This window comes from Xiphophorus couchianus, chromosome 7, assembly GCF_001444195.1.
Source record: "Xiphophorus couchianus chromosome 7, X_couchianus-1.0, whole genome shotgun sequence".
NCBI classification, from domain to species: Eukaryota; Metazoa; Chordata; class Actinopteri; order Cyprinodontiformes; family Poeciliidae; genus Xiphophorus; species Xiphophorus couchianus.
Window position 1 is genome coordinate 36,209,407 of NC_040234.1, and position 14,653 is coordinate 36,224,059.

At 42.3% G+C, this 14,653-nt stretch overlaps 1 protein-coding gene across 11 annotated transcripts in view; it reads right to left on the reverse strand.

Moving 5' to 3' along the window:
• Nucleotides 1-12,100: 12,100 nt before the first annotated feature.
• The window catches only part of tns1b (tensin 1b), a 119,964-nt gene continuing 117,411 nt past the window's right edge, over nucleotides 12,101-14,653 (reverse strand). For all 11 annotated transcript variants that reach the window (XM_028022418.1, XM_028022408.1, XM_028022412.1 and 8 more), the window contains one exon: nucleotides 12,101-14,606. In XM_028022418.1, the coding sequence (XP_027878219.1) occupies nucleotides 14,468-14,606 (139 nt within the window). In that variant the 3' untranslated portion in view covers nucleotides 12,101-14,467. The remainder of the gene's footprint in view (nucleotides 14,607-14,653) is intronic.

A 14,653-nucleotide genomic window follows, 5' to 3' on the forward strand; every position in this document is an offset into this window, starting at 1 on the left:
CCACTGAAGGAAACAGCATGAAAACCTCTGAAGATACTGAGAGCAACTTCCTTCTTCACCAAATGGAAACTAAAATGGAGGCGTCAGGATTTCTTTTTAGTCTTTGGATAAAAATCACGAGCCATTTCTCCTGCTAGCACTAGCCTAGCTCGTTTGTTTTGGTTGTATTTACCCAGAATCCTCTGCACGTTGTTACACTTCCTGCTTTTGGACTGGTCTTCAGTCCGCTTGGCGTTCTCATATGCATTCAAACTGAGCCAGAGTTCACCTCAACTGAACCCAGACTGAGGTTTGGAGGACCAGTGTTTGTTTATCGGTCTGCATCAGAGTTCGGTTAGCATTCACACCTCCCCAAACAAACCAGACTTTCTCAACAAACGGACTGGAGTTGGACTGAAGTGGATTAAGCAGGTTTCTCTGCAGGACTGGACTTTAGTTTACAAACTGAGGTCATTTTTGCAGCAGAAAGGCAGATATTATCACAGAATCAAGAGGAAATCCATCCATCCATCCATCTGTTATCTAACATGTTTATCCCTAGTTCGGTTAGTGGAGGTGGTGGTGCCGACCTCCAGCGGTCAACAGGTGAGATACGGGGTCACCCGGACAGGTCGCCAGTCCATTGCACCAAGAGGAAAGCATTCTCCTTAATTTTCTTCCTCCCACTTTTGGTTTCCTTCCTCCGTTTTGTTCGCTGGACCGTCCTCACCACTAAAACACGTCCTCTTCCCTTCTGTGCTGCAGCTTCAGGCCTGTAATGAGGATCCCAGATGTGGCTAAAATACTCTGTGGCCTGTCGATTAAACCTCAGATCCACTGTGGGAACATCGCTCCCTGACACCGACGGATGAGGCTGCTCATTCGGAGGTTGGAGCTGTATTTACACTTCGAGAACAGAGCGTGCAGGAGCATGTTTCACATTAAAAACACATCATATTTCATGCCTTTTTATCAGGAAGATGTTCAGAAGGACGGGCCGTGTGGACCTTGAGACCGAAGCTAAAAATACTTTTAACGAGACTGAAGGTGAACGCCCATCGCATGCCGTGGAATGATTTAGCGGGGATCGATGTCAGCACCATCAGGCACAGGGTGTGTGTTTACATGGTCATATGTTACATAAGCCAAATGTCTGACAGAAACTCTGGGCACAAGAGCTGGATCTGGGAAACGAAAATATCAGCTAAAGCTGAATTTTAGGTCAGACAGAAACTTTAAATCTTAAACCTGGCGTTGTTTCAGGAGTCTTTTCTTCTGCCAGATGTGGTTCTGCAAGGAAAAGTGGAAAAGCTAGGTGAACCAAACCCAAGCTGCCAGGCTTCACGTCAGAGAGAACTTAGGGGTCAGAGGTCACCCCTAAATTAAGTTTTTCTATCTGAATGATCACTAATAATCTAAAGGTCTTCCAGCTTCCAAAAATATGAGAACCACTTTGAGCTGGATGGACAGTAGTTTCTTGTAGATGTTCTGTTTTGAAGTCTTTCCATTTTACAGAAGAGATATGGATTCAACGCGTTGGAACGATGCACAACTTTTTATCAACTGTGATGTTGATGGAGCCAGAAAAAACATAAACAAGTCATCATCCTCCAACCACTTCCTGTCGTCTTCTTTGGCGTTTTTGCCAGCAGTAACATCAGGCTGTTGATCATGTCACTGAAACTCCATCATCCTAGTGCAAAATCTTTACTGAAAAACATGAGTTTTTTTTCAAACTTGGTGTTTCCATTAAGCTAATTTATTTTCATAATTTCAATTTGCAAAATTTTATGGTTAATAGAACACAGCTGTTGAAGACACGAGCAGAGAGAGCTTCCCTCAACAGTGGCTGAATGTCTCTCTGACGTTTCTCTGGACGTTTCTCCCAGGTTCTGCTCACTCGGCCCGTCTGAAGGATCTCTGGCTCGGTAAATGAACTGTCTGGATGTCTTCTCAGAGACACATCTGTTCAAACCGTTGTCCAGCTCCACCAGCTGCTCGTTTGCTCTGAACCCGTGTGGCAGCTGTCTGGATGCTATCGGAGGGGGGTTGATGATGAGCGAGAGAGTCAACGGCTCATTCAAAGTTCAGGCCATGAAATTAAAACAATGAGCTGAAAGCTGCTCCATGTGGTCGTGACTCAAAACTGCCAGAGAAGAATGAAGGTGAGAGATGACAGAGTTCAACTTGTTGAACAAATTGGCTTCTCGAACGCTCCTCCTGTCTCTTTAGCACCTCTTTAACTCCACCTGTGTCTTATTTCACTGCCTCCTGTTCGGCCTGAAGTTCAGCCTGAACCTTCTGTCTGCAATAAAGACCAAAGGCTGCAGCTATGAGAAGGTCATTCTTCAAAGTTCCTGCTCAGTGAGTCGATTCATGGCTTTTACTTTGAATTTCCATCATTATCTTGTTCTCATGGGAATAATTGTTAGAATCCATCCAGATGACCTTATGCAACAAACCATGTCAAATGTGTGAATTTTTGCATGTATTTGTTTAATTAGCATCCTGGAAGCTAAGTGGCCTAAATGTTCTCAAAGTTCACAAAAATGCTGAAGCGTTAAATGGAAAATTAACTCTGCTATTAGTGGATTAGTGGAAATGTTTATGAGGATTGAAAGCAGCTGAAATTAACTAGACTAATGCTAAAACATTTGCTGCAAAATGCTAAAGTACCAAGCAAAAGATTTGATCTGCTATGAGCAGATTAGCGGATCTGTCCGCACCACTGTTTGATTTGAAGCAGTTTTTAAAGGGTTAGGGTCCGATATCAGCCTGGCCAAAAACTCCCTGTTGGTTTCGTCCCTGAACCACAGCTGAGCTCATCAGCAAATCAGTAAACCAGTTTCTGTTAGTTTTTGGCCTCTTTAAATAATTAGGATTGTTTGGGACTTTACTGTAAATCCGACCTACAGCAGCAGCAGCGACCCGGTTGGTGGTGTGTCGGTACCACGGAGCCTGTAGGGCGGGGAGCGAAGGAATGAGAGGCAGCATGTTCCCATGGAGGAGCGGGGCGCTCGCCGCCGGCCCGGCCGCGTTTGGCCGCCGCAGCCAGGCTAATGAGGAGGGTGAGAGAGGGCAGCCTGGTGGAGGCAGAGGTCAGCCAGGAGCCAGAGCCTCCTGCCAGGCCGCCTGGAGCTGCAGGCTGCAGCCCTGCATGGCCATCTGCCGCTCATTAACACGCAGCCAGCCCAACAAACACGCCTTCCTCTGAGCTCCATCTCCTCCGCTCAGCTAAAGCAGACTCATGTTCTGTCCCAGCAGCTTTAAACCGTCCGCTAAACGTCAACCAGCCGCTTCATTTGGTTGTAGTTCTGTGAAAAAAGAGTTTTTTGTTCAGCTGAACTGTTTCATATCAAAAATCGGCTGAATAAATTTTAAACGAAGCAGGAAACCAGCTGCTGCCAGCTCCTGGAAACACCTGGATGTTTTCCATGTCTGTGGATGAACTTTGACCCCATCCTCTTTGCTGAATTGGTATAGCTGAGCCTTTTCCAGCAGGATCAGCCTCTTTAAAGTCACATTACAGGATCTCTGTTGGAATTAAGCCCATACTTTGACTAGTCCCAGATCATCACACTGCCACCACCATGTTTACTGTAGTGTTGTAATTATGTTTCTCTTTTATTTTGGCGGGCCTCTGTGTTGTCTGGGTCTCTCTTCCTGTTGAGCATGAACAGGTTCTGTTTGGGTTGAAGTCTGTGGGGTGTGAATACTTTTCCTCAGGTTATCTCTGCTGAACGATGCTTACTCAGCGTTTCTAGGACCTTTGACCCCGACAGCGGCGTTGCTATGGAAACATAGAGAGCGACTGCAGAGGCAGGTGCTTCAAGGGTCGGGCCAGAGACCGCTCAATCAAGCCGGGCCACACGAGGTCGCGACCCCCAGCCCGTCTGCTCCCTGACCTTGACCCCTGAACCCAATTACACTCAGCTGTGCGCTGAGCCGGTGGAGGTCGGGGACGACCTTTGACCTCGCTCTGTTTCTGTTCCAGCAGGTGTGGCGGCTCGTTTTCACCGTCCGTAAAGCTGCTTAACGCTTTGGATCGCCGGGTCGTAAACTATCTATCTATCTATCTATCTATCTATCTATCTATCTATCTATCTATCTATCTATCTATCTATCTATCTATCTATCTATCTTGTGGCTGTTTATAAAAAGTAAAAAGGTTTTAAAATATAGATAAAACTGCAGATTTTACAGACTTGTTGGAGTAACTGCAGTAAATTTCCTCAAGAAAAGAATCAATAATGTTCCTTTCTGACCTGTTTTGTGATTAGTTTGGAAACTTTCTGTTTTCACAGTGCAGACAATAAGTTTACATAACTAAACTTTAGAGGAAAAGAAATAAAGAAATGTTCATGTAATTTTCCACAACTATCATCTCATAGAACAAAATGGATCCATTGCTGCTGCTTTATTGCAAAAATATTGGTTGTCTTTATTTTAAAATCTGAAAACAGAAATAAAGTGACGATTCTAAATGTTGCATCATCTTTTTTAAAAGATGATGCAACATTTAATGCAAAACAAAATGAAAGCTTACATTTAATGTAGAATGGATTTTGGTGATTAAACCAGCGACTCCTCACATGGGAGCTGCCATAACAACAGGTGTGGCAGGGAGCTGTCGCCATGGCGACAGAATATGGAGCACTTTCTGGACCATGTGGCGGGAAACCTCTTGTCAGGATCAGTTTTCCTCTTTAATATTCGGTGATCAAATGAATCCGAAGCGCGTCTGTTAAAGCGCTTCAGCGCCGCGCTCCCTCCGGAGGGCTCGACTGGACAAAGTAGGATAAATGAGCGACCTCAGGCCCCCACTGCGATCCAAACCCATATGAGCAGACCGTCCAGAACACCAGAACTGGTTTAGCGCTTAAAAATATCATAAATTTCAAAGAATTGACTCCCATCCTGCAAAAGGCAACGAGTGGGGAAAACACAGAGAAATCAGGGACGAACTCGATACCTGTGATTGTTTACTGTTGCCACGGTTACAGCATTACTCCCCTCCCAACACACACCCACACACACACACAGAGGCGCTGGCTTTCTGTCGGTCCCACCAGGCGAATGCATCTGCCAGCCAAGATCCGGTCTGAGCGGCAGAAGACTTTCCCAGAGTTATCAGTGACGTGCAGACACACACAGCCTGATGTGTCAATCGCTGCCCTGTGTTTCCTCGGTCTGTGTCCTCGGGGACGCCGCTGTGCTTCGGTAAATCATGGAGGCCGGCGGCTCGTTGGACAGAGGTGAAAACACGATGGAAGACGCCATGATCCGCTCACAGCAGGGAGTCTGGGCGACAATCGGAGGTCAGTCAGCTGGATCTCATTTACGGCTTGATTTATTTGAATGAAAAATGACGATGTTTCCACCCGTGATGGACCGGTAGACTCGGTTCGTTTGGGGACCAAAATTGCGACGTTTGTTTAATTTCCAGCTGCTGCGGTTCTCTTTCACACGGCGTGTGAAGATCTTCTTCTCACTTTCTTGGTTCTTACACTTTTAACCACATGAGCCAAACCTAACAAGGCTTCCTTTATAGGTTTTAGACATTATGTTGAATCTAAGGGCGTTTTCACACCTGATACTCCAGTGGACTCGGTTTGATTTCCAGCTGCTGCATTTCTGTCTGAGTCAAAGCAGCCAAACCGTTAGAGCAATCTGTTCCCCTCCTGGCCTGTAGGGGCGCTGCACCAAGAACCCCTGAAGGAAACGACACAAAAACCTCTGAAGACACTGAGAGCAACTTCCTTCTTCACCAGATGGAAACAAAAATTCAGGCGTCAGATTTTAACTCTTTGGTCTTTGGCTAAAGACTACAAGCTAGCTTGTTTTGTTTTGGTTGTATTTACCCAGAATGCCCTGCTGTCAACCCTTTTTGGAATAAAATCAACATGCATTGGTTTTCAGATCTTTGTATCAGCAAAACCTGATGGACGCATCATCAACATCAATAAACTCACATCATCTGCATGAAGTGAAGCTGGAACCAGGGAACATCCTTTCACTCATTTTTATTTTATTTCCTTCTTACCTGCGGCGGCCATGTTGGAGGCTTGAGCTGCTTTGTGTTTGTATTTATTATCATTAAACCTCCATTTCATGATTCACAGCTCTGACTCCAGCATGCGTCTCACCCACCTGCATCCTGCAACGACCTCCAACACCTCGGCGCTCCGACCTGACCTCAGCTGACCCCAGCTGGCCCCTGGTGACCTCTGCAGCCATCTGCTTCAGGCCTCTGAGGCGTGCTGATTGGCTGCAGGGAGGGGAATGTCAGGAGAACAGAGGCTGAAGCTGAGCGCTGATAGTTTCTATCCCCGTTACAGATTTTACACAGAAAGATTCGATCAACCCATAAAAAACTTGATATTTTTAGATAGTCGTCAGACTACATGTTGTATTTGACCGTTTCCTCTGGTTCCTTTTATTTTATGTCACCCTAAAATGTTGCAGCTCGTCAGACGAAGACAAACAAGCAGCTGGTTTCAAGCGACGATTTCATTTAGTGAAGGAACAAACTAATCAAACCAGCCTAGAAAGTAATCAGCCTTTAAACCTAAAAACTGCTTCCTCCACTTCTGGCAAGTATTTAAGACAGACGCTCTGGAGGCTTTTCCACCATGATCGGCCGGCTGAGGTTCACACAGCAGCACCATCCACATCAAGACCAGACACCGCTCTAAAACCAGGGCATTCTGGGTAAAAACAACCAAATCAAACGCATCTTTTTCCAAAGACAAAACAAAAATCCTCCAACTGCTAAAGTCTGACTCCACTCATCACAGTTAATTTATGTTTTAACATTGGGGACAAAGGTTGGTTAGCATTTTGTCATGAAGAAATCTTAAAATTAAAATAATTTTTGTATTTATTCAGCTTGTCTCTGATGTTTAAGCGTAACAAAAATGAAAAACAGAGGAAGTCTGAGGTCCTAATGGACCAAATTCTGATCTGAAGTTTCATATTTTCTCCATCAGTGTGAGTCTGTTAATCTGACCTGGAGCTCTTCTCATCCCGACCTTCAGCAGCAGCCGGGTTTTAAAACCTGGCCCCGTTCGCTCACTTTTCCACTTCATATGTAAAGATTATGATAGAAAACAGCATGAACTGGAAAATGGATGGAGTTAATAAAGCTTCCCAATAATGCTGCTTTCCACAGTTTAATGCACAACAGATGAAGCGCTTGGAGCCAAACACAGCAGCAGGAATCCAAGCTGATAATTTATTCGTCCCCAAAGCCAGCGGCGCTGCGAGGAGAAACAACTGGGCCCACCTGATGGGCCTCACAAAACGCTTCAAAATGCAGCATAAGGATGGGTCAACTCTGTTTCCACAGCGCCGATTCACAACAAACACCTCAAATCAATTCAGCCACACATTCATTCCAACTGATCCTAATTATCAAACAGATCAGTTTGTTATTCATGGCCCCCAACCTCAATGCAGACACAGGTGGTTGATGCAAATAAACACTTCTTTTTCTTGTAGAGCAAAATTTTACAGATAAACAACACAAAGCGCTCAGCCCAAATCAGAAAACAATCAAAGTCTGAAGCTGTTGGCCAATCATTATGCAACTGTGCAAACTTTTTTTATGTTTTGTATCAACAGTGATTCAGCAAATCACATTTAAAGAAAAAAATCACAAAAGGTTTGTCTTCATATACTTTTTACAACCACCAAGTGCAACGATTTTGGCCTTCATGGCATAAAGTTGATCAGAGCATCGAGTCGCTGACCTGAAGCATCAACTCCTCCTGGCCAGCAGGGGGCGACAGTGGGGAGGAAAACCTCCTCACCTGTGGGGGCGCTGTACCAAGAACTACTAAAGGAAATGACATGAAATCTCTGAAGACACTGAGAGCAACTTCCTTCACCGAATGGAAACTAAATGGAAGCGTCAGATTTTAGCAGTTGGATGATTTCTCTTTAGTCTTTGGCTAAACACTATGAGCCATTTCTGCTGATAGCGCTATTCTAACACGTTTGTTTTGGGTGTATTTACCCAGAATGCCCTGCACTGTAGTCCACTTCCAGCTTTTGGAGCAGTTTCCAGTCCACTTGGTGTTCGCATATGCATTCAAACTGAACCAGAGTTCACTTCAACCGAACCCAGATCGAGGTTTGGAGAAGTTTGATTACATTCACACCCCAAACGAACCGGACTTTCTAGGCAAACGGACTGGAGTTGGATTAAAGCAGATTAATCCAAACCTAGATTCTGTTCTGGATTTTACATGCTTCCATGACGAGCTGCTTGGAGTTGTATTCAACATTTGGTTGGATTTCCTCAAGAACACCAGATAAAGTTTGTGTCAAATTTGCATATTTTAAACAGCCTAAGTTTTTTCTTAAAAGTGTTGCAGAGGCCACAAAAGTAAGCATTTCTTCTATGAAGACATCCCAAACTTCAAGAAACAATTTTACAGAAAGTGTTGGCATTATTTCTAAGATGTGTGACTCCATCATGTCTCCTATCTGAAGAGTCTGAGTCATTTTATCTTTATTTATGGAAACGAGACAAACATGAAGCTCCAGATTCAGAGGACCTTCTCAGGCTGTCGTGTGTTTTGGAATCACATCCTGATTTTTATATTTTTAGCCTCTCTCTGAGTCAGGGATGCGAGGTGGGAGCCCAGGAGGGCCCTTACGGTCCAGATGGTGACTGTTCTGGCCTTTACAGGCGCCAACATGGAAACACTCCCTCTGACACGGAGCAGCAGTGAGTCACAGATAGCGTTCTGGACGAGGCCGTTCCGCCTGGACCCGTATGGACACCTTCATTCATCGCAGACGTCAGAGATGAGCGAACGCACCCAGAGCTCATCTGGTTCCATCCACAAAGCAAATGTTTTTGTCTCTTTTAAGACTTTCTTTCATAACTTGTGGAGTTTTATGTTCAGTTTTCTGTTTTCTCTTTTAGATTTTTACTGTTGTGACAAACATTAAATTATTTTAGAGCTCGGCACCTAAAAGGTGCTACAGGCTGCGATTCATTATCTCTAACTGACATTCACTGTTGTACCAGTTCCTTTTGAAAAGAAAGTAAAGTCATCTCAACCAAGTTCAAATGAACTGATTCTTGTTCATATTTAACCACCTTAGCAGTTCAGTGTTCAGCACCACTAACTAAAAGGTTAGCTTTACTAACCCTAACGCAGTATTAGTTATAATTAGTTATTTTATCTGCTCTGGAAAGACTACAATCCTCAGGCACCAATTTAATTAACAGTGAAATTAATAGTTTGTTCTATAGATACTGTGCTCATGTTAGTCTAGATCTGTTTTATATCGGTCCTGTCTGTTTCTTGTTTTATATAAAGTTATTGGGGGAAAATGAGAGAAAACAGAACTGCTGTGTAAACAGACTTCAAAATAAGAGCATGAATATAAACGTCTAAATACTTAAAGAATTCTGAACAGTTAACCAAAACTTCGACACAGATGTCAAACTTTTTCAACTTAAACTTTACAAAAAACAGTCAAGTAAATTAGTGACTGAGAACTTATCCTGAGAAATGAATTTAAGCTAAGTGGGCTAAATGTTTACAAAGTTAGCTATAGCGCTATCTTTCTGTTGATATGCTACTCTTTAGTAAAGTCCTGGTCCTGTTTTAGCTCATCAGCTGATATGAAATGAAACCCATCTGTCTCTGTTGGTCTGTCAGTTACTGAGCTGCAGGAAGGTCAGAGGTCAAAGCTGCAGCTTCTCTGCATGTCTTTGTTCTCCCATTCATAAACAACAGCAACAATCAGGCAGCTTGAAGCACCTCAGTGGAACCTGGTAGATGAAATATGAAGTCAATGTTTACAGCGACTGGAGACACAAAACCTAAATTACCCATTTCTGTCCTCATAAAACCGGATTCGGTCTCCGCAGCTCAGAGACGCTCAGAAAACTCTCAGGGTCTTGAGAGGAAATGCAGCATCTCTTTCTGGTGAAACCGACCCTAAAAATCACAGCAAAGAGAGAAAATATGTTTATGTTGCTGAAATTTACACTTACAATAAGACCTACCCAGGCCAGTTAATGTATGATGCAAGGCAATAGTTGGGCTTGGAGTGAAAAATGTGTCAGAATCCAAAAGGAGACTGACCCAAATGCAGATTTCCCCCCCCCCACACAACCTTTCTTCTGCCCAAAACCACAATCTAAGACCCCCAACTCATCATCTGGACTCCCTGTGGAGGCACAAATTACCATTTTCCAGAATCACAATTCAATCCCATGCTGTAAGGGAGATGAAAGGATTAAAGTCCTGCATAATGCTTCCTCTCAGGAAGCATTATGCAGGACTTCCAGTGGTGATGTTACATTTTCCCATGAACTAGGGTTGAACTTCATTTACTTGTAAAAGAACCTTTACAGGCTGTGAAGAATGAGGCTTTGCACTGTGTGAAGATTTCATATAGGGAAACAAAGCACCTGACCTGCTGAAATCTCTAAAATACGATGTTTATTATTCAGATTTATTCAGAAATTGGTTGTTTTTATCATTATTTTAAGGCTGTATGTGCAAGAAAAGCAAATATTGAGATGAAATTGGAAATACATTAAATTAAAGTCCCCAAAAGCAGCGATATTACAGGGTAGACGTAGCCCAGAGGGCAACTGTGTGTCTGAAAAGGAAACAGTGACACCAAGTGGCCAGGCGCATTATTACAGGTGAGCCTTTAGTTACATGTAAAGAACTGATTTAACCACGATTCAATTTTCTGTATTATTCTAAACCACTTTTATGGTAAAAAATAAAATAAATTCAGAATAAAAATGATCACGTATTCAAATTTATTTTGACTTTTTTCTCTATAGTTTTAAAATGAAAATAAATTGTGACAGCAAAATGATTGGGTCAGAACATCTAATAACCTTTTTGTTCCCATGCTGCAGTGGTCCGTCTTAGAGCCGCCATTATTGATATGTATGTTTTTACTGAGGGCTGTTTGTTTGAATAAATGAACTGTACCTTTAAACAAAATGTCGCGTCTCTGACCTGTGGTGTCCGTGGCGCGCCTGAAAGTTTCTCCCGGTGGATAAAGCAGATCATCTGGCTTTGAAACAAGAAGTTTTCACCGCTGGTGAGTTCGATGTTTTTTGTTTTGTTTTTACAGCTTTAGTCATTTAATGTTATTTAAACATCTAACGTTCGTTTTAGGTTTATTGGTATTTCTAAACCAGCCGTTTGTCAGTTAGCAGCAATGCTAGCTGTTCTTCTTGTGAAATGCTCTTTTTAAAAAAAAAAAAAAAAAATGTAAACGTCTTTCTTTTGTCCTAATTTATTTTAGATAATAAAATGATTAAAATAATTGTAAACTAACTGCAGTTAAAGGGGCCGCTATTGCTAGCTAAATAGAGTAAATGCGCACCTTCGAGTGCCGTCTAATTACTGGAGTAGGTTGCGATTAATCACTTCTACAAATAGAAGATTTGACCGCTTTTTTAAAACGTTATGCTATGTATTTATTTATATTGTATTCATTAGCTTTAGTCTAATCTCAAACGTTAAGAGCTTGTCAGACTTATTCCAGATTCCATGTTTTTTTAATAGAAACCCTATATTACATTAAATGCCTCAATAATGCAGCTCAAAATCCCATTTAACATAATAGACGTGGACTAATTTTCCTAAATTGCTTTATTTACTTTATTTATTTACTTATGTTTACCTAACTTTGTGATTTGTGAAACTTTTTATCATTTCGGAGGGTTAGATGGTTGTAGACTAATTCATACAGGTTCAAATTTAAAATGACTGATGAACCCTAACTGAGTTATTGCACAATGAATTAATATAATATAAAAACAAATATTTTTTAAAATGTTAACCCTTTTATTAAAGGGGAGGTCAGCTCAGGATATCAAATATAGCAACTGATTAAAGATTGTTTGCCTCTCTAATACGAACCAGAGTTAAAACTTTACAATGTCTATGCAGAAATTGTATCTTAAATCTTTTCTGTTTGTATTGTATAATAATCTTCACATCACTTTCCTACGATCCCAGTAATAGCCACCCAAAGAAGCATATAAAGTTTGATTCTTTAGGGATTTTTCTCCAGTCAACAAAAGAAACTGACTCTTCATAAGTACAAATAAAACTCCAACATGTTGATTTGTACTGCTTTTTAATGTTTTTATCAATCTGAAATGATAAAATGCATACCATGTAGCAAACCAAAATCAACAAAGCTCTTTACAGAAATCGCAGCTCATTCATACACTCTACAGTCCAGACTCTTAGCTCAAAGTCATTTTACTTCAGTAATTGTTTTGGAAGCAAAAACTGACGTTTTAAAAAAATTTTTGTTGTTACATAAGCCGAGTCAAGAGCATCTATAAACTACCGACGGGCCTGGTTTGAGTAAAACTGGATGCTGTGTAGAGATTAGTCAGCAGCATTACGGTTACAGTTGAGCGTGCAAGCCCCCCAGCTAATAAATACATTCTAGATACAAAAACCCTGTAAGTGCTGCATTTTTAAAAATTTATCATAAGGCTCCAAATATGTCTAATCAATCATCCTGCTGCCAACCAGTTCTTAATTTTTCAGATTTGATTTCTCATCCAATACAGTTAAAACACTGAATTAGAATCTGTTGTAGTTCTTCTACTGCACCACAGGAGGGCAGTAGTGTCTCATTTCACCTGACTGGGAGGATTTGGGTTTTCAACGTTGCACCTGCAGACGCAGAGTCCGGTTGAATCGGTTCTCATCCTGAAATCTTTCCTCTGTCTTTTGGGAATATGAGGAGGTTTACATTTGTTAGGTAATGCATCAATGGAGCTGAATTGGGTTGAAATTTTGGGTTTGCATTAGGCACAGTGCTTGTATAGGCCTCAGTCCTAATAGGGGGCTGAGGCCTATTAGGACTGCGGTCTGCATTGTGGTCTGCATTGTGTTATTGGAGTGTGTGAGCTCTGGACGACCCGCTTTAGCATCTCTATGTCCTACATGTTCTGGTGTAGATGTAAGTGCATTAATTTTCACAACCTTGCACATCTTTGTCCTGTCTTTGCTTTGTAGAGGCTTACTTTGAGGGTTCTGGACGGTCAGCAGTGGGCTTTTGTGTCGCTAAACTCCATGAAACAATTCTAGACGTTTCCGTCTCCTTAAATGGTCTGCATCCAGGTCAGACTGTTCCTCCTGGATGGTTAAGGTTGTGGTGATCCGTTGTGGTCAGTGAGTGGACCCAGTTGTACATTACAGGTAAAGAGATTCTGACCTGTTCATCATCACAGCTGCTGCTTTCGTTGGGTTTTAAGAAATTAAACCGACTCTGAGGGATCAGAATGAAAACCGTATTGGACCGGACCTCGATACCATCCCACATACTTCAGGTACTGAATGTGGACGATGTATTTTCTAGGTAGGTTCAAGGCAACAAATCATTTGTTTCTGGCTTCACTTTAGATCAACTCCAATTTGGACTTTGATAATATTCTTTGATACAAAATATTTCCCCAATAAAACATAAAACAAAAGTGTTAAAAGAAAACAAAACGTGAAAAACATTCAAAACAGCAGTGATGCACTTTAAAAGCACACGCTTTACAACTTCTCAGCCATCTTCTCTGTTTTTAGTAATGTATACTTTATAATACAGGTATACAAGTTAAAATGAAGCAAAAAAATAAATATCTTAAACCAATGGAAGTTTATATATAGAACTCATATATATTTATAGGTATAGCTTACTTTTGAGTAGGGTGAGCGATCTGACTCGTTTCCACAGACAAAAACCCGAGAGCCGTAAAGAACGATCAGCTCTGAGCCTTTGAGTCGTGAGTTAAACTGCTGCGATGGTGGCGGACATGAAGTGAGGGCACAGTGACGGTCATCAGCTTCAGTCCTGCATCTTTAAGACGTCGTGGATTTTTTTTTTTCCAAAGCTTTAGAAAACAAACGCCAGATGTCGTCTACTATTCCTACTCCAAAATAAAAGCCATTCAGAATATTTACAGACCCCCACCAGCTGCAAAATGTCCAACAGTGTTTCATGTAAGACAGCAGTGGTGCAGGATTGACCTGCAGTATCAGTACATACAGACAGAAACTTGTTTGGGTTTTTTTTGGATCAAGCAGCCATATCTGTTTTACAAAAGAGTACTTGTGACCCTTCCTCGGCCGTGCGCGGTTCACACCCTGGACTACCTTTGTTAAATCTTTGGTTGAGCAGTCTGAAAGATAAACAATCCACTTTCACACAACTTCAGTTCCTCCTTAAAAAACAACATAAAAATGTTCACATTTGCACACAATCATTCCTTCTTCCCTGGAGGCTTAATTACCCCCCCGTCAAACACAGCTACCCCCCATCCGTCACTTCCTCTGCTCTGTTCTGAAGCCCGACTGAGAACAACCACACGTCTTAAAGGAGACAGAGCAAGAAAAAAGGGCGACATCGAAGAAGAAATGAAAAGCAACCAAAGGTTTTAAAGGAACCGGGCCAAGAGGGACGGGGTTGAGCCCGCTCCTCATCGGGGCTGCGAGGCGATTATCTTCGACACAAAGTTGACGATGGCGCTGGCCGGCTGGTCCGGGTCCAGCTCCGCGAAGATGTGGCCGATGTTGTCCGTTGTGCTTCCCTGCTTCCGCGCCACGAATCCGAAGAGCCTGAAAAGAAACGAGAGATTTAAAGAGGAGGAAGGTCGGATTCGGCA